The sequence below is a fragment of the Aquarana catesbeiana genome, linkage group LG08 (genome assembly GCF_042186555.1).
Source record: "Aquarana catesbeiana isolate 2022-GZ linkage group LG08, ASM4218655v1, whole genome shotgun sequence".
NCBI lineage: Eukaryota > Metazoa > Chordata > Amphibia > Anura > Ranidae > Aquarana > Aquarana catesbeiana.
The window spans coordinates 15914588-15942071 of NC_133331.1; the positions used below are offsets into that span (position 1 = coordinate 15914588).

The 27484-nt window shown below is 45.8% G+C and overlaps 1 protein-coding gene across 2 annotated transcripts in view; it reads right to left on the bottom strand.

Annotated features, from left to right (window-relative positions):
- Positions 1-27484, bottom strand: part of LOC141105602 (pyridine nucleotide-disulfide oxidoreductase domain-containing protein 2-like) — a 127533-nt gene that overhangs the window by 38289 nt on the left and 61760 nt on the right. For both annotated transcript variants that reach the window (XM_073595546.1, XM_073595547.1), the window contains 3 exons: positions 26909-27050; positions 21242-21376; positions 19314-19386 (listed from right to left, as the gene is read on the bottom strand). In XM_073595546.1, coding sequence (XP_073451647.1) covers positions 19314-19386; positions 21242-21376; positions 26909-27050 — 350 coding nt within the window. The remainder of the gene's footprint in view (positions 1-19313; positions 19387-21241; positions 21377-26908; positions 27051-27484) is intronic.

The window sequence follows — 27484 nt, forward strand, 5'->3', positions numbered from 1 at the left end:
AATGCCCAGATGGCACAAACCCCCCCCAAATGACCCCATTTTGGAAAGTAGACACCCCAAGCTATTTGCTGAGAGGCATGTTGAGTCCATGGAATATTTTATATTTTGACACAAGTTGCGGGAAAGTGACAATTTATTTTGTTTTTTTTTTTTTTTTGCACAAAGTTGTCACTAAATGATATATTGCTCACACAGGTCATGGGCATATGTGGAATTGCACCCCAAAATACATTCTGCTGCTTCTCTTGAGTACGGGGATACCACATGTGTGGGACTTTTTAGGAGCCTAGCCGCGTACGGGACCCCGAAAACCAATCACCGCCTTCAGGATTTCTAAGGGTGTACATTTTTGATTTCACTCTTCACTGCCTATCACAGTTTCGGAGGCCATGGAATGCCCAGGTGGCACAAAACCCCCCCAAATGACCCCATTTTGGAAAGTAGACACCCAAAGCTATTTGCTGAGAGGCATGGTGAGTATTTTGCAGCTCTCATTTGTTTTTGAAAATGAAGAAAGACAAAAAAAAAAATTTTTTTTTTCTTTTTTTAATTTTCAAAACTTTGTGACAAAAAGTGAGGTCTGCAAAATACTCACTATACCTCTCAGCAAATAGCTTGGGGTGTCTACTTTCCAAAATGGGGTCATTTGGGGGGGGGTTTGTGCCACCTGGGCATTCCATGGCCTCCGAGACTGTGATAGGCAGTGAAGAGTGAAATCAAAAATTTACGCCCTTAGAAAGCCTGAAGGCGGTGCTTGGTTTTCGGGGTCCCATACGTGGCTAGGCTCCCAAAAAGTCTCACACATGTGGTATCCCCGTACTCAGGAGAAGCAACAGAATGTATTTTGGGGTGTAATTTCACATATTCCCATGGCATGTTTGAGCAATATATCATTTAGTGACAACTTTGTGCAAAAAAAAAAAAAAATAATAATAATTTGTCTCTTTCCCGCAACTTGTGTCACAATATAAAATATTCCATGGACTCGACATGCCTCTCAGCAAATAGCTTGGGGTGTCTACTTTCCAAAATGGGGTCATTTGGGGGGGTTTGAACTGTCCTGGCATTTTATGCACAACATTTAGAAGCTTATGTCACACATCACCCACTCTTCTAACCACTTGAAGACAAAGCCCTTTCTGACACTTTTTGATTACATGAAAAAATTATTTTTTTTTGCAAGAAAATTACTTTGAACCCCCACACATTATATATTTTTTTAAAGCAAATGCCCTACAGATTAAAATGGTGGGTGTTTAATTTTTTTTTTTCACACAGTATTTGCGCAGCGATTTTTCAAACGCATTTTTTGGGGAAAAAACACACTTTTTTACATTTTAATGCACTAAAACACACTATATTGCCCAAATGTTTGATGAAATAAAAAAGATGATCTTAGGCCGAGTACATGGATACCAAACATGACATGCTTTACAACTGCGCACAAACGTGCAGTGACAACAAAATAAATACATTTTTAAAAGCCTTTAAAAGCCTTTACAGGTTACCACTTTAGATTTACAGAGGAGGTCTACTGCTAAAATTACTGCCCTCGATCTGACCGTCGCGGTGATACCTCACATGCATGGTGCAATTGCTGTTTACATTTGACGCCAGACCGATGCTTGCGTTCGCCTTAGCGCGAGAGCAGGGGGGACAGGGGTGCTTTTTTTTTTTTTTTTTCTTTATTATTTTTTTGCTTTTTTATCTTATTTTAAAACTGTTCCTTTCATTTTTTTTTTTTTTAATCATTTTTATTGTTATCTCAGGGAATGTAAATATCCCCTATGATAGCAATAGGTAGTGACAGGTACTCTTTTTTGAAAAAATTGGGGTCTATTAGACCCTAGATTTCTCCTCTGCCCTCAAAGCATCTGACCACACCAAGATCGGTGTGATAAAATGCTTCCCCAATTTCCCAATGGCGCTATTTACATCCGGCGAAATCTAAGTCATAAAATGCTCGTAGCTTCCGGTTTCTTAGGCCATAGAGATGTTTGGAGCCACTCTGGTCTCTGATCAGGTCTATGGTCAGCTGGCTGAATCACCGGCTGCATTCTCAGGTTCCCTGTTGAGACAGGAGAGCCAGAGAAAAACACGGAAGACGGTGGGGGGGGGGGGGCATTCTCTCCCACTGCTTGTAAAAGCAGTCTAGAGGCTAATTAGCCGCTAGGATTGCTTCTACATGAAAGCCGACCGCTGGCTGAAAAGAATGATACCAAGATGATACCTAAACCTGCAAGCATCATTCTGGTATAACCACTCAAAGTCGTGAATGCTGTACTCAGACAAAAATATGGTTAACAATAAAGCACAGTAAACGGTAAAGTATAAAAAATTGCAGACCTGAAAAGCAAACATGATAAAACATAATAACAATAAAACATTGCAGAATAGAATACAGTAAAAAAGAGCAGAACAATAGAGAGAATAGAGAGAGAGAGAATAGAGAGAGAACAATAAAACGACAACTATTATTTTTTATTTTATATTTTTGTTTGTGTTTTTTTTTTTTTTTCTTTTACACTTTTTTTGTAACTGTAACTTTTATAACTGTAACCGGTTCCAGGTTCGGGTCTCTCAAAATGCGATGGCATCTTGGGAGACCCTGTGAAAGTGTGTCCTAGTCTGTGCAATGCTGTACCCTACGCTAATACTCAGCTAGTGAATGGTAGCGTTCAAAACATTCACCAATGCAAAGACCAGGATTGTCAGGACAGGAGGGACAATAATAGCGGGTGTCATGCCTATATCCGCGCTTGCTGCAGACACAACATCTTTTTGGGGGGGGTTCGTTGGGTAGGGGTACTCGGGAGGATATATAAATGCCTCTCATGCAGCCGACTGCATTTGGTTGGGGATGTGAATGGGGGAAGTACGGGTGCTGCAGAAGTGGTGGGTTCCCAATTAGGATTGGCGAATGCAGCAGGAAGGGCACTATGGGCATGATGGGCCTGTGTTTGTCTTCTTGGTGGCAGCGGGACACTACTTGTGCTTGCCACCTCACCAGCTTGAACTGCACTTATGGGACTCGCCACGTCACCAAGTGTTACTGCAGTGCTGGTTTGACTACGACCAGGGTGTACTAGGCCGCTGGCGCTTGCCAGTTCACCAAAACGCTACCAAAAAAACTGTTAACGATCGCAGGGATCAGGCCTGACTCTGCGAACGCTGCAGTTATGCATTTAGTGTTTTGTAAGTGACAGTGATCGATCGATACTGCACTTGGGTGGGCTGGGCTGGGCCGGGCGGAGGGGCAAAACGCAGGTGCTAGCAGGTATCTGGGCTGATCCCGCTAACACTGCGTTTTTGGGAACCCTAAACTGCTGGGGACGCCAGTATAGATCTGATCGGATCAGATATTGATCAGTTCAGATACTATACCACTAAGGGAGGTGTACAGTGCGTGCGTGGGTGTTAGCGCTACTGGCACTAACCTGACGCTGCCTGGGGCTGGTGCTTGCCAGTTCACCAAAACGCTACAAAAAAAACTGTTAGCGATCGCAGGGATCAGGCCTGACTCTGCGAATGCTGCAGTTATGCGTTTAGTGTTTTGTAAGTGACAGTGATCGATCGATACTGCACTTGGGTGGGCTGGGCTGGGCCGGGCGGAGGGGTAAAACGCAGTTGCTAGCAGGTATCTGGGTTGATCCCGCTAACACTGCGTTTTTGGGAACCCTAAACTGCTGGGGACGCTAGTATAGATCTGATCGGATCAGATATTGATCCGTACAGATACTATACCACTAAGGGAGGTGTACGGTGCGTGCGTGGGTGTTAGCGGTACTGGCACTAACCTGACGCTGCCTGGGGCTGGTGCTTGCCATTTCACCAAAATGCTACCAAAAAAACTGTTAGCGATCGCAGGGATCAGGCCTGACTCTGCGAACGCTGCAGTTATGCGTTTAGTGTTTTGTAAGTGACAGTGATCGATCGATACTGCACTTGGGTGGGCTGGGCCGAGCTGGGCGGAGGGGCAAAACGCAGGTGCTAGCAGGTATCTGGGCTGATCCCGCTAACACTGTGTTTTTGGGAACCCTAAACTGCTGGGGACGCCAGTATAGATCTGATCGGATCAGATATTGATGCGATCAGATACTATACCACTAAGGGAGGCGTATGCTGCGTGCGTGGGTGTTAGCGGTACTGGCGCTAATCTGACGCTGCCTGGGGCGACGCATATCACCGCCGGGCGATCAGGGGGCTAAATCTTTATTCGGTAATAAACGGCGGGTTCCCTGACACTATAAAAAATAAACAAACTAACCAGCGTCACCCGTAACGGTTATACAGTGATCAGTGGTGAAAGGGTTAACTAGGGGGCAATCAAGGGGTTAAAACCTTTATTAGATAGTATATGGGGGTCCCTGACGCTATAAAACTCTGACGGCGAACCTAAAAATTTACGTCCCTAACTAGCATCACCAGCGACACTAATACAGCGATCAGAAAAATGATCGCTTACTGACACTGGTGACAGGGGGTGATCAAGGGGTTAAAACTTTATTAGGGGGGGTTAGGGGGGTACCCTAGACCTACAGGGGGCCTAACACTCACTGCTCTGACACTGTAACTGTCACAAACTGACACCAATACAGTAATCAGAAAAAAAAAAAAAAACCTGCTTGGTGTCAGTTTGTGACGGGGGGGGGGGGTGATTGGGGGGGGATCGGGGGGCGATCGGGGGGGGGATCGGGGTGTTTAGTGTGCCTGGTATGTTCTACTGTGTGTAGTGTGTTGGTGCACTTACATGGCAGTCTTCTCTCCTCGGCCCGGAACGGAAAATACCGAGCCGAGGAGAGATGACATCATTTCCTCTGCCTCTGTGTACAATACAGAGGCAGGGAAATGATCCCATTGGCTGAGAGCGATCGCGAGGGGGGGGCCACGAATGGATGGCCTCCCCCTCACCTCCGATCGCCGGGGGAGATTTGCCGACCGCCGCAGGCACCGGGGGGGGGTCCGATCGGACCCCCCACCCGTGGGCAGGCAAGGACGTACATATACGTCCTTTTGCCTGCCCGTGCCGCTCTGTCGACGTATATAGTCGTGCGGCGGTCGGCAAGTGGTTAATTGCATGGTATTTTGGTAAACTTACAAGGTGTGCAAGATGATAGTAAGCAGAAATATTTGGAAGACCTAAACCTCCGCAGCATTGTGGGAGACAGAGAGTGGATTTAGAGGCTCGAGGTTTCATTTTACCCCAGATAAAAAAGATAATTCTGCACTGTATAAGCCATAAAAAAAATGAGATGAGATGATACTGGGATGGACAAGACTCTAAAAAGATATAAAAACTTGGGTAGTATAGCCATCTTAATTACATAAATTTTACCTATCCAGGATAGAGGGATAGAGGACCATTGTGATAATAATTCAGTAACCTGTTTTAGTAATGGAGGGAAATTAGCTGAGTATAAGTCAGTCATCTTAGAAGTGAGCTGTATTCTTAGGTACAGTGGGGACAGAAAGTATTCAGACCCCCTTAAATTTTTCACTCTTTGTTATATTGCAGCCATTTGCTAAAATCATTTAAGTTCATTTTTTCCTCATTAATGTACACACAGCACCCCATATTGTACACACAGCACCCCATATTGTACACACAGCCCCCCATATTGTACACACAGCGCCCCATATTGTACACACAGCACCTCATATTGTACACACAGCACCCCATATTGTACACACAGCACCCCATATTGTACACACAGCACCCCATATTGTACACACAGCCCCCCATATTGTACACACAGCACCCCATATTGTACACACAGCACCCCATATTGTACACACAGCCCCCCATATTGTACACACAGCACCCCATATTGTACACACAGCACCCCATATTGACAGAAAAACACAGAATTGTTGACATTTTTGCAGATTTATTTAAAAAGAAAAACTGAAATATCACACGGTCCTAAGTATTCACACCCTTTGCTGTGACACTCATATATATAACTCAGGTTCTGTCCATTTCTTCTGATCATCCTTGAGATGGTTCTACACCTTCAATTGAGTCCAGCTGTGTTTGATTATACTGATTGGACTTGATTCCACACACCTGTCTATATAAGACCTTACAGCTCACAGTGCATGTCAGAGCAAATGAGAATCGTGAGGTCAAAGGAACTGCCTGAGGAGCTCAGAGACAGAATTGTGGCAAGGAACAGATCTGGCCAAGGTTACAAAAAAATTTCTGCTGCACTTAAGGTTCCTAAGAGCACAGTGGCCTCCATAATCCTTAAATGGAAGACGTTTGGGACGACCAGAACCCTTCCTAGAGCTGGCCGTCCGGCCAAACTGAGCTATTGGGGGAGAAGAGCCTTGGTGAGAGAGGTAAAGAAGAACCCAAAGATCACTGTGGCTGAGCTCCAGAGATGCAGTCGGGAGATGGGAGAAAGTTGTAGAAAGTCAACCATCACTGCAGCCCTCCACCAGTCGGGGCCTTATGGCAGAGTGGCCCGACAGAAGCCTCTCCTCAGTGCCAGACATATGAAAGCCCGCATGGAGTTTGCTAAAAAACACCTGAAGGACTCCAAGATGGTGAAAAATAAGATTCCCTGGTCTGATGAGACCAAGATAGAACTTTTTGGCCTTAATTCTAAGCAGTATGTGTGAAGAAAACCAGGCACTGCTCATCACCTGTCCAATACAGTCCCAACAGTGAAGCATGGTGGTGGCAGCATCATGCTGTGGGGGTATTTTTCAGCTGCAGGGACAGGACGACTGGTTGCAATTGAAGAAAAGATGAATGCGGCCATGTACAGGGATATCCTGGACGAAAACCTTCTGCAGAGTGCTCAGGACCTCAGACTGGGCCGAAGGTTTACCTTCCAACAAGACAATGACCCTAAGCACACAGCTAAAATAACGAAGGAGTGGCTTCACAACAACTCTGTGACTGTTCTTGAATGGCCCAGCCAGAGCCCTGACTTAAACCCAATTGAGCATCTCTAGAGAGACCTAAAAATGACCGTCCACCAACGTTTACCATCCAACCTGACAGAACTGGAGAGGATCTGCAAGGAGGAATGGCAGAGGATCCCCAAATCCAGGTGTGAAAAACTTGTTACATCTTTCCCAAAAAGACTCATGGCTGTATTAGATCAAAAGGGGGCTTCTACTAAATACTGAGCAAAGGGTCTGAATACTTAGGACCATGTGATATTTCAGTTTTTCTTTTTTAATAAATCTGCAAAAATGTCAACAATTCTGTGTTTTTCTGTCAATATGGGGTGCTGTGTGTACAATATGGGGGGCTGTGTATACAATATGGGGTGCTGTGTGTACAATATGGGGTGCTGTGTGTACAATATGGGGTGCTGTGTGTACAATATGGGGGGCTGTGTGTACAATATGGGGTGCTGTGTGTACAATATGGGGTGCTGTGTGTACAATATGGGGGGCTGTGTGTACAATATGGGGTGCTGTGTGTACATTAATGAGGAAAAAAAATGAACTTAAATGATTTTAGCAAATGGCTGCAATATAACAAAGAGTGAAAAATTTAAGGGGGTCTGAATATTTTCCATTCCCACTGTATGTCACTTTGGATTTTCATATGGCTGTAATCTACTGTTTTTGAATAAAGATGATCTGTTTTAGTCAATACACCCTGGTGCCGGCTTTTCCCTGTGACTGCTGATGCTTGGAGGGTTTTTTTCCGGAGACCTTCTAGCTGGAGTGCCATGGTCCTGAAGAGATGGAAGGTTGAGAAGGAGGTAAGCTCTGGATCCATCTGTTTCAAAAAGCAATATCTACCTCTCAGATAAGTTCCCGTTGGCCAAAATGATCTTTTTTAGCTATCTGTAATTTTGGGATTCTTCCCATTGACCTCCAATATAAGGAGCCTTCCTACCATTGACTATCTCACACATTATTATCAGGAGATCCCTGAGTCCAAGTAGGTTATTTCAAGAGTTCCTCCGCATTAAAAAGGTTGAGAGAGTGTCTCATCTGGAATCCTTTTCAGTTTCACACACCAGAGAGACTCCTCAGAACTGCTAACCCGACGACTTTTACGGCTCGTTCGGTATTTAGATTTAAACAATGTGATGATTGCATTTTAATAGTGCGAGGGAATATATTTAATGAGAGAGAAAAATCAGCATATTTGAAGATGGCTTCATCACTCCGCATATTTGTCTTCTTCCACACAAACCGCGAAATGTGCCGATGATTGTTCTATTCAGACTCGGTGGACGCGAATATAAATTGGGCCTGTGTTTATATAGGAACCGGTTCTCACGGTGGAGAGACTTGGAGAGCATTCCATGCAATCTGTTACAACAAAAAGCCTGTGTTTGATCATTATAGTATAATACACGGCAATTTCAATTGGCATGGGAATTTTCATTGCCCATATGGAAGCTAAGCACAGTCTTTTTAAAGAGAACCCGTCTGTCAGGAACCAGCAGCAGAGATGCTCAGATCTTTGTGGCTACACTAGGAAACTGAAACCAGACTATATATAGTAAGGTAAGTTTATTATTAGAAAAACAGAAGACATCCAGACACCAGTTCAGCAAACAGGAAACAGATCAAGCATGAAGATACAAGTGAACCACAACCATATAACTGAGGATAAAATACCTAACAAGCTAACTATAATACAACATATACAATACAGTCCCTTGAGAAAGTATTCATACCCCTTGAAATGTTCCACATTTTGTCATGTTACAACCAAAAACATAAATGTATTTTATTGGCATTTTATGTGATAGACCAACACAAAGTGGCACATAATTGTGAAATGGAAGGAAAATGATAAATGGTTTTCAAAATTTTTTACAAATAAATATGTGAAAAGTGTGGGGGGCATTTGTATAGCTCCCCCCGGAGTCAATACTTTGTAGAACCTCCTTTCACTGCAATTACAGCTGCAAGTCTTTTTGGGGATGTCTCTACCAGCTTTGCACATCTAGAGAGGGACATTTTTGCTCATTCTTCTTTGCAAAAATATCTCAAGCTCTGTCAGATTGGATGGAGAGCGTCTGTGAACAGCAATTTTCAAGTCTTGCCACAGATTCTCAGTTGGATTTAAAGCGGAGTTCCACACAAAAATGGAACTTCCGCTTTTCGGAACCCTCCCCCCCTCCGGTGTCACATTTGGCACCTTTCAGGGGGGAGGGGGGTGCAGATACCTGTCTAAGACAGGTATTTGCACCCACTTCCGGCATAGACTCCCATGGGAGTCTACGCCACTTCCCGTCCCTCCGCGCTGTCTCCTGGGAATCACACAGCTCCCAGGAGAGAGCGGGGACCACTTGGGACGCGCAGCGCGTCTCGCGCATGCGCAGTAGGGAACCGGGAAGTGAAGCCGCAACGCTTCACTTCCTGATTCCCTCACCCAGGATGGCGGCGGCAGCTGCCGAGAACCGAGCGGGTTCCCGGCGTCCCCTGCCGACATCGCTGGACCCTGGGACAGGTAAGTGGCCATGTATTAAAAGTCAGCAGCTGCAGTATTTGTAGCTGCTGGCTTTTAATATTTTTTTTTTTTTTGCGGTGTGGGTGGACCCCCGCTTTAAGTCTGGACTTTGACTGGGCCATTCTAACACATGACTATGCTTTGATCTAAACCATTCCATTGTAGCTCTGGCTGTATGTTTAGGGTCGTTGTCCTGCTGGAAGGTGAACCTCCGCCCCAGTCTCAGGTCTTTTGCAGAATCTAACAGGTTTTCTTCTAAGATTGACCTGTATTTGGCTCCATCCATCTTCCCATCAACTCTGAACAGCTTCCCAGTCCCTGCTGAAGAAAAACATCCCCACAACATGATGCTGCCACCACCATGTTTCACGGTGGGGATGGTGTGTTCAGGGTGATGTGCAGAGTTAGTTTTCCCCCACACATAGCGTTTTGCTTTTAGGCCAAAATGTTCAATTTTGGTCTCATCTGACCAGAGCATCTTCTTCCACATGTTTTTTTTTAACAGAAAAATTTTTATTAAACAAATCAGCATTACAGTACAAGAACTTAGTACAGTCATTATGGTGAGAATAATTACAGTGGGATTTACCCTAAAACAATAACTACTGTTTATCAGTTGTTCCAAATGCGTACTTAACAGAATTTTCACCTAACCATAGTTCTCATGGCTTGTGTCATCTTGAAAAATTATTGGATGATATGAAGTAAATAACCCAGTATTCAATCATTCCTGACAGGGGCGTCTGGGGGGGGTGGGGGGGGTGGGTGGGGAGAGAAGAAGGTGGGAGGGGGGGGAGGAAGGGGAGGGAAGATGAAGGAAGAGAGGGGGGGGAGGGAAAAGGGAGAAAGAAGGAAGGGGTTGAAGAGAAACGGGTATAAGAAGAATAGGCTTGAGATGCAGGATGTCCTCTCCTATGTTTCGTGTCTTACTTATGGGGTAGGGGGTTCGGGGTCCCCAGAAGCGTCCATCCAGGACGACCAGATTTTGTCAAACTTCCCTGGACATTGCCTGCTTTCGTACGTCAGCCTATAGAGGGGAAGTACCTTGTTTACCGACCTTATCCACGAGGCCAGAGTAGGAGGCTCCTCCAGTTTCCATCGCAGTAGAATTTCCCGCCTAGCGTAGTACAATGCGAAGGTTAGACACAGTTTATCATACCTGTCGCCCTCAACATCCTCCAGATGACTGAGCAGTAGAATTTGGGGGTCAACTGGCAAGTCTGAACCTATGACATTGCCCAGTGTAGAGGCCACTGCTGACCAAAAGGGTCTTAGTTTGGAGCACGACCAGACCATATGCCAGAAAGTACCCACCTCCTGCCTGCATCTCTGACAGTTGGGATCTCTTTGGTGGTATATGCGCGCCAGTCTCTGTGGGGTAAAATATGCTCTGTGTAGGAACTTAAACTGTATGAACCTATCCCTTGCAGCGATCATAGAAGGAATGTAGGAGACTAAACACTCCCTCCACTCCTCTTCGTCTAAAGAGGGAATGTCAATCCTCCACCTCTCCCTGGTTTGGTCAGCTTTGCATCATATTCCACCGTAAGGTACAAATATATTGTTGAGAGAGGCTTCCCCATCACGCTGGAGGTCAGGAGCCTTTCAATGGAGTCCGGTTCCAGAGTGAGGGGGGCAGGGAACTGAGCCTCAAAGGCGTGCTTCAGCTGCCAATATCTAAATTGGAAGGAGGATGGGATAGCAAAGGATTGCCTCAGGGCTTGGAAAGTCATCAGCCTGCCATCTTTAAGTATATGTTTTAATGTGAGGATTCCCTTTTTTTCCCAAAGAGAGGGGTCCGGTATAGTGTAAAAGTGGGAGAGTAGAGGGTTACCCCATAGGGGCATGTGGGGTGAAATGTGGTTGGGTTTCCTATAGATTTTCCTAGCCTCCTGCCATACCCTCACAGTGGTCCGCATTGAAGTCGTCATAGACAAACTGGCCCTAAGACCGCGAAATGGGAGATTGCTAAGGGCAGCAAAGGAACCCATGATGGCTGCCTCCAGAGTGACCGCCGGATTCTGCGCGGGCTGGGAGAACCACCACCTAATTGTGACCAAAACAGCTGCCCAGTAATAGATTTGAAAATTCGGCAGTCCCAGACCCCCCCCCCCCCCCGAAAGCGGGAGGTATAAGATCTGCCTGGCCACCCTGCGTGGCCTCCCAGCCCAAACAAAGTGTATCAGCAGACTCTCCAGCCTACGAAAGAAAATCTTAGGGATGGGTATGGGTGTGTTGCGGAAAAAATATAGATATTTCGGGAGGAAAATCATTTTTAATAAATTTACTCTGACTACCGGGGTCAGTGGAAGGGGACGCCATGCAGTACACCTAGCCGTGAGTTGTGCCATGAGTGGACGCAAATTGTTATCTATGTAATCTTGGACTTTACCGCTAATTTTTATCCCCAGATATTTGAAGTCATCTACCCATTTAAGCTGGGGGTGAGGTGTTCTAGGGGTCGAGGGATGGAGTGGGAAAAGAACCGACTTATCCCAATTAATACGAATCCCCGAGAACCCACCAAATCGGTTAATCAGTTCGAGTGCAGTCTGCAACGAGGACGACGCATCCGCTAAATAAAGCAGAGCGTCGTCCGCGTACAGCGACAACTTCTCCTCAATGGGACCCACCTGGAGTCCCCTCACCCCAGGGTCAGCCCTCAGTAGTATAGCCAGGGGCTCCATCGCCAGAGCAAATAGACCCGGGGAGAGGGGACATCCCTGTCGTGTACCCCAAAACAATTGGAACCCTCCCGAGAGGCTTCCGTTAGTACGTATTCTTGCTGAGGGGCAATGATATAACATGCGGAGCCATTTCGTGAAACCCGGGCCAAACCCGAATCGCGAGAGCACCTCCCATAAGTAGCCCCACTCAACGGAGTCGAAAGCCCTCTCCGCGTCGAGTGAGGCCACCATTCCATTAGTCGCCTCGTCCGCCCTATCTATGTGGGTATGGAGACGCCTAATATTAATGTCCGTACCTCTCCCGGGCATGAAGCCCGTTTGATCCCTGTGGATGAGAGCAGTAATTACCAGGTTAAGCCTATTGGCCAGTACTTTAGCCAATACTTTTGCATCCACATTCAGAAGGGATATAGGGCGGTACGAGGAGCACAACGTGGGGTCCTTCCCTGGCTTGGGGATCACCACTATGATCGCTTCGCTCATGGTGTCCGGGAGTTTTCCAAGGTGCGTCGATGCAGAGAAGAGGGCCTGAAGCTTATCGACTAGCTCCGCAGCATATTGTTTATAAAACTCCACAGGGACACCATCGGGTCCCGGAGTTTTCCCTGTCTGCATTGATTTAAGGGCCTGTAATATCTCTAAGGACGTGATTGGGGCATCAAGCTTGTCACGATATGTTACAGTGAGGGTTGGGATATCAATGTCATCTAGGTATGCTACCAGATCCTCCCCTCTATAGTCCACCCTGGACCCATAGAGGGATTCGTAGTACTCCGCGAAACAGCGGTTGATTCCTTCCGGGGTATGAATCAACTGTCCCGAGGGGTCCCTAATATGTGAGATGCTCATTCCGCCTGCCTGTTCCTTGGAAAGCCAGGCCAACAAGTGATCCGATCGCTCTCCCTTCTCAAAAATCCGTTGGGATTGAGCCAGCATTTTCTTCTGGGTAAGAGAGGTAGGGAGACGAACCACCTCTTTCGTCATAAGTTGTAGATGCGAATAGTGCGCAGGGTCTCGAGTACAAACAAAAAGAGCCTCCGCGCTACTCGCCTCCCTTTCAGCCTTAATCAAGTCTGCCCTGCGCTCCCGTCGGACTCTGGCAATGATGGTCTGGTAATGTCCCCTCGTCGTGGCTTTAAAGGCATCCCACACAACCACGGGGTCAGCCGAGCCCTCGTTTACAGCCCAAAAATCTAGCATTTCCGTTCTAAATTGGGAGTCTACTGCAGTGTCTGAAATCCAAAATCTGGAGAGCCTCCATATCCTTTCTACTGAGCCAAGGGAAAGGTCCAATGACAACAACAAGGGTGCATGGTCGGAAATTCCCCTAGGCAATATTTGTATATCTGTGACCCGTGGAAGGACTTGAGCCCCTGCGAAGACCAAGTCTATGCGGGAGAACGTTCTATGAGAGGCTGAGTGGCATGTGTATGCCCTGGTCTGAGGGTGACGTCACCTCCAGACATCAGTCAGACCAAAGGTATCAGCCCACTCAGCCAACCCAGGGCAGTGATGTCCCGCAGGAGTCAGTCTATCCAAGTCCGGGTTAGGGACCAGATTAAAATCACCCAATATAACATTATTGTCCGATGCGAAGTCGGCTATCCTGCCAGCGATCTGATTGAGCACCAGCAAGGAGGCCAGGGGAGGCAGATATAAGCCCACAATGGTCCACGTTAGAGTGTATATTTTAGCATGAATAATTACATACCGACCATCAGGGTCCAGGGCCAAATCCAAGAGCCGGAATGGAAGTGACTTCAATACCAGTATAGTAACACCTCTAGAAAATGAGGAGTGTGTGGAGTGGAGAACCCTGCATCCTGTTAGGTGTGTCTCCTGGAGTACACATATATGTGGGTTATAGGTTTTAATGAATTGGAACACCAGGGAGCGCTTGACCGGAGAGTTCAGTCCCCTGGTGTTCCAGGAGATGATGTTAAGGGAGGACATGACCACTGGGAATATGGAGAGTATTAGGATCAATAGAATTCATGGCTCTCGGACCGGACCCCGTCCCTTCGAAGCGGATACCTCTGTAAACAGTGCAATGCTGATGAATTCTGATGAAGTCAATTTTTTTTTTTGTACAAATATCAAACAAAAACAAAACCAAATTAACAACAGGTAACGAATACCAAAATTTAAAGTAGATGAATTTAGCCCCATTAGGGGAACTTACCCCACCCCCCACCCCACCCAACCTCCCAGAACTGAGGCAGGTTTCGATCCCTAACTTATACAGCTCGCCGGCTGCAACAGGGGGTCCGTGGAAGAGGCAACTCACCCCCCCGAGACTTCACACGGGGTGGAAAGTAGTAGTTCAAGCGTCTTATGTATGTGAAAACTCCGCTTGTGATACAGCAGGCTGTGGGGGCTTAAAAATTCAAACAAAGGGAAATAGCCATAATGCGACCCCACAGTAAATTCGATCCATCTTTTGGGTGGAGATACCGAACCAGAAGTCCAGCTTTCCTCAAGGAAACAAGCATATGTAGAAGAAGATTTATACTTCAACGATCTCCTGACCAAGTTCTTTGGCAGGGGCACTATCTTAGAATTTCCCTGGTAGGGATCATCCCCCCACCAGGCCGTACACACCATGGAATGAACTGGGCATAACTTATGCAACATAATAAGTCATCCATGTGGAAGTTCGTGTGATAACGGAGACCTGAGCCCAGGTTATGGGTAAACAACAAGAGGGGGCCACACAGCGTATACCAGGTGGATCATCAGCGAATTCGTGGTAGCGAGTCCAGCCAGGCAGAAGCCTCTCTCGGGTTGGTAAAGAAGCGGGTTGTCTCGCCATCCTGGACTCTCAGACGAGCAGGGAAGAGCACACTGTAGCGAATGCTGCGTGATCGTAGAGCAGCTTTGACTTGGTCAAAAGATTTCCTGAGCTTCTGGGTCTCCACAGAATAGTCGGGGAAGATCATCAACTTCGTGTTCTGGAATCTAAGTTCCCCTACGTTTCTAGATGCACGGAGGACTTCGTCTCTGTCTCTGAAATTAAGGAGATGGAGGATGAAGGTACGAGGGGGGGATCCAGGAGGCCCCGGCTTAGGCGGTATGCGGTGAGCCCTCTCCACCGCGAAGTAAGGTGACCAGCGGGCCTCGGGTAAGAGATCACGAAGCAGACCCTCTATAAAGGAGGTAGGGTCGCCTCCCTCCGCCCCCTCCGGTAATCTGACAATGCAAAGATTATTACGCCGGTTTCTGTTCTCCGCATCCTCGGCTCTGTATTCAAGGGCCTTCACTTTGGTTTGAAGCGTACGGAGTGATGCTCCATGTTCCCCAATGGTATCTTCAGTGGTACTCAGTCTCTGCTCCGCCTCAGTGACTCGTGATCGGATTTTATCAATATCTTGGCGAATTAGACCCATATCCAGCTGGACTGCTTCGATCTTTGTTGTTAGCGTGGATTGACAAGTAGCTATGGCCGCCATAACATCCGCCAGCCAGGGGGGCCGAGAGTCATCCGACTCCATAGTAATTGTCTGTGGAGCCCTTTGGGTGCTACGTGTATGGAGGGCCTCTGGGGGGGGACAGCTGAGCGTCGGAGGGGAGTCCGGTTGTGGTGGGAAGGTTAACTTTTTACCCCCTTTGTTATACTTTGCGCTGGAGTTCCTGCGCCTCATTCAGATAACAGTGGCCCAGATCTGGGCGATTATCAACAGCTGGGTGTGGGAACCTGTCCGCAGAGTGAGGGGTGTTCAGGCAGTAAATAGGGCAAAGTGAGTGTCCCCTTTAATAGTACTCCCCCTCACCTGCAAATGTATGATGGAGGAGCAGACTAGTTCAGGCCCACACTGAGCCACAAGGATTTTCAGCCCATCCACCTCTCCACACAGCCTGGGTGGGAAGGATGTGGGCGCTCTATGGTCTCCTCCTGCTATCAGGCAGTCCTCCTCAGCTGACCCAGGGTCTCCTCAAATAGGCCACACTGACAGGCCGGAGCTCCAGGAGAGGCCGCGGCCGCGGCCTAGTACAACGGTGGGGAAAGGGAGAGGCAGCAGGGCCTAATCACTGGGTTTCTGCCTTGTAGAAGCAGCTCACCCCCTTCCGTCCGGAGTCTGCGGCGTCCGATGAAGCCCGGGAGCGTGTCCGACCGCGATAGAGGCCCCCGGTCCGCCGCGCGGGCCGGCAGGAAAGTCTGCGGCTTCGGCCTAGTAACCCGCGGTAGGCCGGGAGCCGATCTCGGGCCAGGAGGCGAAAAATTCCCTCACTCTCTGGTAGATAGGGATTCCCCGGGTCCCCCCCAGCTAGCAGGGATGCAACAGCTGCAGTATATAGGCCGATGGATCCGGATTTATCAGACGAAGCGGCGGAGCTCACAAAAGGACCGACCGCTCACGGCGCCATCTTGGCCACGCCCCCCTTCTTCCACATGTTTGCTGTCTCCCCCACACGGCTTCTCACAAACTGCAAATGGAACTTTTTATGGCTTTCTTTCACCAATGTCTTTCTTCTTGCCACTTTTCCATAAAGACCAGATTTGTGGAAAACACGGCTAATAGTTGTCCTGTGGACAGATTCTCCTACCTGAGCTGTGGATCTCTGCAGCTCCTCCAGAGTTACCATGGTCCTCTTGGCTGCTTCTCTGATGAATGTTCTCGTTGCCCGGCCGGTCAGTTTAGGTGGACGGCCATGTCTTGGTAGGTTTTCAGTTGTGCCATACTCTTTCCATTTTCCAATGATGGATTGAACAGAGCTCTGTGAGATGTTCAAAGCTTGGGATATTTTTTTTATAACCTAACCCTGCTTTAAACTTCTCCACAACTTTATCCCTGACCTGTCTGGTGTGTTCCTTGTCCTTCAGGATTCTGTTTGTTCACTAAGATTTTCTAACAAATCTCTGAGGGCTTTACAGAACAGCTGCATTTATACTGAGATTAAATTTACACACAGGTGGACTCTATTTACTAATTAGGTGACTTCTGAAGGCAATTGGTTCCACTAGATTTTAGTTAGGGGTATCAGAGTAAAGGGAGCTGAATACTAATGCCCCCCCCCCACACACACATTTTTCACATATTTATTTGTAAAAAAAATTTGAAAACCATTTACCATTTTCCTTGCACTTCACAATTATGTGCCACTTTGTGTTGGTCTGTCACATAAAATTCCAACAAAATACATTTACATTTTTGGTTGTATTCCACAAGACCAATCCTCTGGTCTCACCAGGGGCGTTGCTAGGGGGTGGCTACTGGGGCTATAGCCCCGAATCTGGGGCCCATAGCCCAGAGTCTCTTGCCGCAGGGTCCCTGCCTAACCAGTGGGTTGTGGCTGCTGTGGCAGGCGAGCTGGCTGCATGAGAGGGGCTGAGGAGAGGAGAGAAGCAAGTGGGGGGACGAGCAGAGATGACATCTCTCTCCGCCCGCTCCACAGCAGCGCTTTTCACAGCGCTTTTCACAGCTGGGCCTCTGGACGTGGACGTGGAAAGTGACAATCTGCAAATGGTGGCAGGAGACGTGGCAATCTGCAAATGGTGGCAGGTGACGTGGCAAGTGACAATCCACATCTGCTGCCAGGTGAAAGTGGCAAGTGACAATCCACATTTGGTGCCAGGCGACATGGCAAATGACAATCAACATCTGGTGGCAGGTGACGGTGGCAAGTAACACACTGCATCTGGTGGCAGGAGATGTGGCAAGTGACACGCCCAGAGCTCCCACTGATTCTGCAGTATGGTGAGTTGAACCACTTCATTATATATTGGAATGTAATAATAGAAATAATGCACTTCAATCACCCTGACACCATATCAACCATGGTGCCACAGTGATTGAAGAGCCAACACCAGCCATCGCCCGCAAAAAATTGCTTAGCACCGCCCCCCCCCCCCCCCCCCCCCACACACGGGTATGCAAAAAGGTTAGTGACCGCTGCTATGGGCTCTAGCCCCAGATCTTTTGCAGACCTAGCAACGCCACTGGGTCTCCCTATAAAACTTCACAAAAAACTGTTCAGGGAATTTGCCAAATGCTACTTTAGATCATCCGGCACCTTGTACTGCTGAGGAAGGTTGCTGTGTTTATCTCTGTTATTGGACAGCTGACCTCGAAATCGTTATGAACTAGCATGGATGGGATGTGACTACGTGCTACTTTGTTTTATTTTGTATGGCTTTGCCAAATTCCTTGACACTTAACCACTTGCCATCCGGGCCATTTCTGATACTTTGCTCCTACATGTAAAAATCTATTTTTTTTGCTAGAAAATTACTTACAATCCCCAAACATTTTTCATATATATATACTGTATTTATCGGCGTATCACACGCACCTTTTTTCCCCTTATAATCAGGGGGAAATTGTGGGTGCGTGTTATACGGCGATCCCCTCTGTCTCTGAGGGGAAGAGGAGCGAGCGGCACCGAAATAGACCAAGCCAAGTGTACTGTGTACTCGGCTAGGCTCGGCTCCGCTCGCAGTCACGCCCAGTCCCGCCCAGAACCGCCTCCTAGCCTTTACGTCCCGCCATTGGACCGGTGTTGTGTCCATCACAGGAGCCGGGCCAAGGGGCGGGACTGGGCGGGACTGCGAGACGAGCCGATAGGAGCCAAGTACACAGGACATCCGGCTCTGTGTATCTCGGCGGGGCGAAAATTTAAAAGCCGATCATGCTGTAATTTTGGGCAAGGCTGCAGATGGACACTGATGAGGCTGCATTGATGGGCATTTAAAATGTAATTTTTTTTTTCCTTAAACTTCCCTCCTAAAAGTTTTTTTCCTTAAACTTCCCTCCTAAACTTGGGGTGCATGTCATATGCTGGCGCATGTTATATTCCAATAAATACGGTATATTTTTTTTAGCAGAGACCCTATAGAATAAAAATTTTTATGTCACACAGTATTTGCGCAGCGGTTTTTCAAACGCAAATTTTTTGAAAAAAAAAAAACACTTTCATGAACTAAAAAACAAAACAAAACACTAAAGTTAGCCCAATTGTCTAGGAAATTTGCAAACTCGGATCCATTTTCGGAATATATTAAAAAAAAAAAAATACCCGTATTGGGGAATCACACATCAGCCAAAATATTTCCATTATTATTATGAATGGGTTTGCTTACCGGAGTTTACGGCTGCATTATCCCCATGTCTCAGATTGGATCATTAACTAAATAAATGTAAATATATTTTCTTTCATTAGCTAATTGCTGTAATTGAGTCTAGCAAACCTACCATTTATTTTGGTAACTGGGGATTTGGCGTCAAACTGCGAGATCATTGTTATAAACTCCTCCGGCAATTGCTCCTAAAAAAAAAAAAAAAAAAAAAGAAAAAAGGATATTGTCTCCCACCCAGGAAAAAACAAAAATAATAAAAAAAAAAATCACCTGTGCTAACTCGGGATGAATGTGACTATTGCTGAGTGTTAGTGACGGGGAGAACGTGGTCTAATCAGTACCATGAATAAAGACGGCGCTCGGCTGGTTGGGCCGCATTCTTGCAGAGTACTGTCTGAAGCCCGGCTGCCGGGATTGCCATTTGTCTCTGAGCCAACGTATGAGGACAATGTTTCTATAATAGATAATGTTCTCATTATTCTTACCAGGAGGCTCTAATATCATTATCAAGAAGCCCAAGGCAATAGAAACAAACAATAAACTGGGGAGAAATCTGCTGTGTGCAAAATTCAGAGCCTACAATATGGCCGTAAATAATATGGCGCTTAATGTCACCGAGCGGCACACCTGTGTGATTAGACCCTGAGAGAAGCAAGCCGTTCCTTGAGTCTTGTCCTGCATGCTGGTTCCGGGGCAGGGACTTGGTAAATGAGTCTACATTCACTGCCCCCAGAACCGGTTCATAGTACTTTGGTTGGAGAATAGCTCTTTCCATTGGAGTCCGAACATCTGAGTGTCCTGCATTGTGACATCAGCCATGGTTTGCCCAGATGTTTACATCCTCAAGTTGACATTTTCCTCCACAATGGCCATATGTGCACAGTAAGCTCTTCCCAAGACCGAAGGGGTTTAGGAGACACCCCTAAAAAAAATTATTAGGGCTCACTTGTAGGCAGGTGCAGTCTATGTTCTCCACTGTAGGTGGCATTCGTCCACAGTAGCCTTGCCATTGGAGAGGAAGTCATAAGGAAAATGGTTTCTCTATGGTTTTCTGGGTCACTGGGGAAGCTATCCAATTGGATTCTGCCACCCCATGTGACTCTAGCAGCCATCTTGGGTCAAGCAGAGCCAATTTAAGGCCCTGGCTCCTAGGCTTGTTGCATATTTTGTGAGTGGGTAGAGTAGAGACAGGTACCCCACCTGATAGCGATGACAAAACTAGCTTCAGGAAAAGGTTCCTGACAAGGAGAAAAAGCATAGGGCTTGCAAGTTCTCTGGACATTTCCTGCTTAGGCATGAGACGGCCAGGCCGCATTCTGCCCCTCCTAACAGACGCTGTCAGTTCAGTTGGATCCTGCTCTCTTGCTGTTGGACCTGTGAGTGCTCCTGGTTGGGCTGTCTTTCTACGGGGTTTATTGCGAACTATCTTTGCATTATTTCAATACAAATTCTTTCATCGCAATTGGACTGTGTGCGCCACCGTACCGCGCTGTACCCCACCTACACACTGCACAGGCACCATTAGTGGTAAAGGATGCAAACATCGGGGCAGGCAATGGCTGTCCTACTCACAGTTAGGTGTTAGTTTCGGTAAGGGGCTACGCAAGGTGGGTATGACTACTTTTAAAGTAGACATATCCTTGAAAGCAGTGGTCTCCAAACTGCAGCCCTTAGCTATTTCTTTTTTCCGGGCCTTTGGGCCACTATTCCTTCCTCTAACGCGTGTCATGTTTTCTGCCACTGACAACAATGGGGCATAATTCTTCTCACTAGTACCAATGACGAGGACATTTTTCCAATCCCACTGACCACCAAACCTGAGATGTTGGCTTCTGGGACATTTTCTTCTACCACTGGCCACAGTCCAGCCCTCCGAAGTTCGGAGGGACACTGGACTGGCTCTTTGTTTAAAAAATTTGGAGATGCCTGCTATAAAGGATCAATAGGGATGGGCTTAGCTGAGCTAGAGAGTTAGAGAAAAAAGTCAAATATTGCATGTAAAGAATAATAAGAAAAATCCCAAATATATTTCAAAGTACTTACCTGTGAAGTCAGGTTTAAAAATGTGTGATGAGGTGAGGCATTGGACAAGACCAACCTGCTGTGCACTTCTGTTCCATCTTGTAGATGGACACCATAAGCTTTTCCATTGTTATCCACTAAGATCTTCTCTACTACCTTCCAAAGATAGAAAGTTCATGGAGTCAGTGAAAAGCCTTCATCTTCTGTTTCCATTAGTTTTATTCAGAATGTCAAAGAAAGAATGTACAGATAACAAAGTACAGTAAAATAACTTGGGTATAATCTATAATGCCAATTAATTTTCACACATTGTAAATACAGAGTAGGATGACTGTAGGCCAAATCAACATTAAATCTCAGCATCCGCATGGGTATTGAGTTTAAAATTATGTTAATATCTACAGTGCCTTGAAAAAGTATTCATACCCCCCAGACATTTTCCACATTTTTGTCATGTTACATCCAAAAACGTAAATGTATTTTATTGGGATTTTATGTGATAGACCAAGGAAAATGATAAATGGTTTTCAAAATGTTTTACAAATACATATCTGAAAAGTTTGGCATGCATTTGTATGGCGCCCCCCTGAGTCAAAACTTCCTCCTTTTTACTGCAATTACAGCTGCAAGTCTTTTTGGGGATGTCTCTACCAGCTTTGCACATCTAGAGAGGGACATTTCTGCCCATTCTTCTTTGCAGAATATCCCAAGCTCTGTCAGATTGGATGGAGAGCGTCTGTGAACAGTGATTTTCAAGTCTTGCCACAGAATCAAAATTGGATTTAGGTCTGGACTGTGACTGGGCCATTCTAACACATGAATATACTTTGATCTAAACCAGGGATCTTCAAACTACGGCCCTCCAGCTGTTGCAGAACTACACATCCCAATCATTCACAGATATGACTAGTCATGATGGGAATTGTAGTTCCTGAACAACTGGAGGGCCATAGTTTCAAGACCCCTGATCTAAACCATTCCATTGTAGCTCTGGCTGTATGTTTAGGGTCGTTGTCCTGCTGGAAGGTGAACCTCCGCCCCAGTCTCAAGTCTTTTGCAGACTCTAAGGCCTCATGTACACTGTCGCTGGTAAACGAAAGTTTAAGAGCAGTTGGGCGTTTTTTTCAGCTGCCCCTGAACTTTCCTCAATGTTATCTTATCAGTACATGTACACAGGGTCATTTATAGTCATTTCTAGGCAGTTGAGTTTAAAAGCATTTTTTGGAAAGCAAAAAAAATGACTTCAGGATGGATGTTCAGAGGCATTTGAAACGCCAAATGCCTGTAGCAACTTGTAAACGCGGTAACTCGTGTTTAGCTGCGTTTGGTTTATAGGCGGTTTTAATGGAGAAACATTTTTGACTATTTTCAATGTAAAAAATGCTTCTAGATGCAAATGCAGCTAACGTTTTTAAACGTTGGTTACTATCTGCCAAGTTAAACCATTCAGGAGAGGTTTTACAACGTCCTGTGTACATGAAGCCTAACAGGTTTTCTTCTAAGATTGTCCTGTATTTGGCTCCATCCATCTTCCCATCAACTCTGACCAGCTTCCCTGTCCCTGCTAAAGAAAAGCATCCCCACAACATGATGCTACCACCACCATGTTTCACGTTGGGGATTGTGTGTTCAGGGTGATGTGAAGTGTTAGTTTTCCACCACACGTAGCGTTTTGCTTTTAGGCCAAAAAGTTAAATTTTGGTCTCATCTGACCAGAGCACCTTCTTCCACAAGTTTGCTGTGTCCCCCACATGGCTTCTCGCAAACTGCAAATGGGACTTCTTGTGACTTTCTTTCAACAATGTCTTTCTTCTTGTCACTCTTCCATAAAGGTCAGATTTGTGGAGTGCACGACTAATAGTTGTCCTGTGGACAGATTCTCCCACCTGAGCTGTGGATCTCTGCAGCTCCTCCAGAGTTACCATGGACTTCTTGGCTGCTTCTTAATGCTCTCCAGTCAGTTTAGGTGGACGGCCATGTCTTGGTAGGTTTGCGGTTGTGCCATACTCTTTCCATTTTCGGATGATGTATTGAACAGAGCTCCGTGAGATGTTCAAAGCTTGGGATATTTTTTTTTTATAACCTAACCCTGCTTTAAACTTCTCCACAACTTTATCCCTGACCTGTCTGGTGTGTTCCTTGGCCTTCATGATGTTGTTTGTTCACTAAGGTTCCCTAACAAACCTCGGAGGGCTTCACAGAACAGCTGTATTTATATTGAGATTAAATTACACACAGGTGGACTCTATTTACTAATTAGGTGACTTCTGAAGGCAATTGGTTGCACTAGATTTTAGTTAGGGGAATCAGAGTAAGGCCTCTTTCAGACGAACGATCCGTTCAGGTCCGCCTGTCAGTTTTTTAGGTGGACCTGAGCAGACCCTCCATAGACCTCTATGGAGCGTCGGATGTCAGCGGTGACATGTCCGCTGACATCCGACCCGCTCCGAAAAAGTGTAGCGGAGGAAAAACCTACTTCTCCATCCGTTTTCGGATCGGGTGACGGCGGACTCTACAGTCCGTCGTCATCCGATCCCCCATAGGGGAGAGCGGCGCTGTGACAGGTCCGTCGCTGCACAGTGTGCAGCGACGGACCTGTCATCTGCCTGCTCAGCGGGGATCCACGGAGCAATCCCCGCTGAGCAAGCGGATGTTCACGGGGCGGATCATCTCAGATCCGTCCCGTGTGAAAGGACCCTAAAGGGGGCTGAATACAAATGCACGCCACACTTTTCAGATATTTATTTGTAAACAATTTTGAAAACCATTTATCATTTTCCTTCCTATTCACAATTATGAGCCACTTTGTGTTGGTCTATCACATAAAATCTTAATAAAGTACATTTACGTTTTTGGTTGTAACATGTCAAAATGTGGAAAATTTCAAGGGGTATGAATACTTTTTAAAGGCACTGTATATTCGCAGTCACAGCAGTAAATCAAATAAAGGGGGGGGAGACAAGAACAATTGATAATACATAAACCTTATGAATTATTATAAAAAAATTGACTAAGGTTCCAAAATCTATTAAAGAAAAAAACCTTCAAATGTAATAAAAGAGTTAGTGAGAACAGAGAAGTGAAGAACCTGTCAACCTATATATATATATATATATATATATATATATATATATATATATATATATATATATATATATATATATACACATATATATATATATACTATATAAAATATGTATGTATATATGTATATATATATATATATAAAGGATCACATATATCTTCCAATAAAAGGAGGATGGACTTGTCATCCTCTTATGGAAAATGGATATCTCAATTGGTCCAACAGGGACCTTATGTGACCAAAATAGTAATCATTAATACAAAAGGAAAGAGAGAGAAAGAAAAGGGGGAAAGAAGTTAAAGATACAAAGTACTGTGCGCCAACTTTCCAAGTCCAGGGCTGTTTCTTAATCACATCAGCCCTGGAAGGATTTACCCCCCTTCCTGACCAGAGCATTTTTTGCAAATCGGCACTGCGTCAATTTAACTGACAATTGCGCGGTCATGTGACCCAAACAAAATTGACGTCCTTTTTTTCCCGCACAAATAGAGGTTTCTTTTGGTGGTATTTGATCACCCATGCAGTTTTTATTTTTTGCGCTATAAACAAAAAAAAGCGACAATTTTGAAAAAAAAAGCAATATTTTTAAATTTTTGCTATAATAAATATCCCCAAAAAATATATATAAAAAAACAAATTTCTTCCACAGTTTAGGCCGATATGTATTCTTCTCTTCTACATATTTTTGGTAAAAAATAAAAAATCGCAATAAGCATATATTGATTGGTTTGCGCAAAAGTTATAGCGTCTACAAATCAGGGGATAGATTTATGGCATTTTTATTATTCATTTTTTTTTTTTTTTACTAGTAATGGCGGGGATCTGAGATTTTTATCAGGACTGCGACATTATAGCGGACAGATCGGAAAGTTTTGACACTATCTTGGGACTGTTGACATTTATACAGCGATCGGAGCTACAAATAGACACTGATTACTGTGTAAATGACACTGGCAGGGAAGGGGTTAAACACTAGGGGGTGATCAAGGGGTTAACTGTGTTCCCTGGATGTGTTCTTACTGTAGGGGGGATGGGCTCACTAGAACATGACAGAGATCACTGCTCCCGATGACAGGGAGCAGTAGATTCCTGTCGTGTCACTAGACAGAACGGGGAAATGCCTTGTTTACATAGGCGTCTCCCCATTCTGCCTCTCCTCGCCGCAATCGTGGAACATCGAGTTTGCGGGACCTGCTGCCATCCCATGGCGCCTGTGCATGCCGCCGGAGGCGTGCCCGCTAGGAGGCAAGTTCAAAGGGACGTACAGGTACGCCCTTTTGCCTGCCCGTGCCATTCTTCCGACGTAAATCGGCATGCGGAGTTCAGCAAGTGGTTAAATGGAAATAGCCCTGGATTCCTCATTCAGATATTTAATCAATGGTTCTCAGGACTTCTCAAATTATTTAACTTGATCATTTAATATGGCTGAAAGACGCTCCTTAATCATGATCCAGGACAGCTTAGCCTTTAGTAGGTCAAAAGGCACGATAGCTGTCCTTCAGGACCTAGCTATGGTAATTTTCTCCACTAAAAAGATAAAAATGATCAACCTTCTCAAGTGTTTTGGGGCCTTTTCCACCTGGCTGCATAGTAAGTGCCGGTTCACACTAGACGCGGCACGACTTGCAGGTCGCCTCACCGAGGCGACCTGCACACGACTGCCGGGGCGACTTGCAAGACGACTTCTGTATAGAAGTCTATGCAAGTCACCCCCAAAGTAGTACAGGAACCTTTCTTCTAAGTCGGAGCGACTTGCGTCGCTCCGATTAGAACGGTTCCATTGTACAGAACGGGAGGCGACTTGTCAGGCGGCTAGGTCGCCTGACAAGTCGCCCCCGTGTGAACCGGCTCTAACCCTTGTTTTGGGGATTTGCTCAAATTGACTTGAGTGAGGGAATGATTGAAATGATAAAACTTCCAAAAACGTCTCACTTTTGGGCATTGCCACCATATGTGAAAAAAAAGTCGTACCCTCTTGTCCACAGCCCCTAAAAGACAATGGAGAAGTGGAGAAGCCCCCAGGGACATAGAAAGCTATCCTCTTAGGGACCGTATACCATCTTACCCTGTTTCCCTGAAAATAAGACCTAGCGTGATTGTCAGTGATGGCTGCAATATAAGCCCTACACCCCAAATAAGCCCTACCCTGTTTCCCCCGAAAATAAGCCCAACCCTGAAAATAAGACCTACAAGGACTTTAACTAGGGCTTATTTGGGGGGTAGGGCTTATATTGCAGCCATCACCGACAATCATGCTAGGTCTTATTTTCGGTGAAACAGGGTAGTAAAGCCTTCGTCTCCTACAGGCTGACATGGTTGGACCAAATAATGCATTTAGTTGTATCTCAGACCTCCAGTTAATTTTTGCGGACAGATTGCCATCTAATATTATTTGAGTAGAATTATCACTACTAAAAATGGCAGACTTGGGAATAGTGATTGTTTCTCTGTGTTTCTATAATGATATATTGGGGAGGACAGGGGAGAATAGTGAGAATAGCTAAAGATCTGTTTCATACATCATCAAAAAATGGGCGCAAAGGTCTTTTATAAAATTTCTTCCTCTGTCTTAGCATTAGTGGTAGAAGATTGGCTCCACGTACCTTCTCTGTGTAAATCTCAGCTCCTGCTTCAGTCGCTGCTTTGGCAATTGCATTGGACACCATGCCCATTCCTCCTTCTACGTAACCCCACGAGCCTTTCCTCCCCTCTAGTTCTCCCATGACGTGATGTAGTAAAACATACCTGTGATGGAGGAAGCACAAGCTGCAGAAGTCTTTCCAGAACATTTTTATTTCATCAAACCCTTTTCTATCGTTTTTTTCTCTTGTGTTTATTGAGGACATCTGTATAATTTTTAAACTATACACAATACAAATGCAAAGTAAAGCACAAACCCATCTGTAAATGAGGATCACTATATACAAAGCAGCTTATGGCTTCACACTAAAACTTTTGCATGGATCCTGCCCTAGGCAGGAGTATCCCTATAATAAATTTAGTGCTGATGGGCCATAGTCAGCCTAAACATGAATTTAAAGTTTAGCTGTCTGTAGGTTTTCAACTAATTTCAGGTTATTGCTGCTGGGGAGTGTCCCTGGCAATGGTGTAAGAAGATATAATAGTCTGACTTAAGAATATCTCTGATCTCCTAAACCTGTTGCCAGGGGAGGACACAT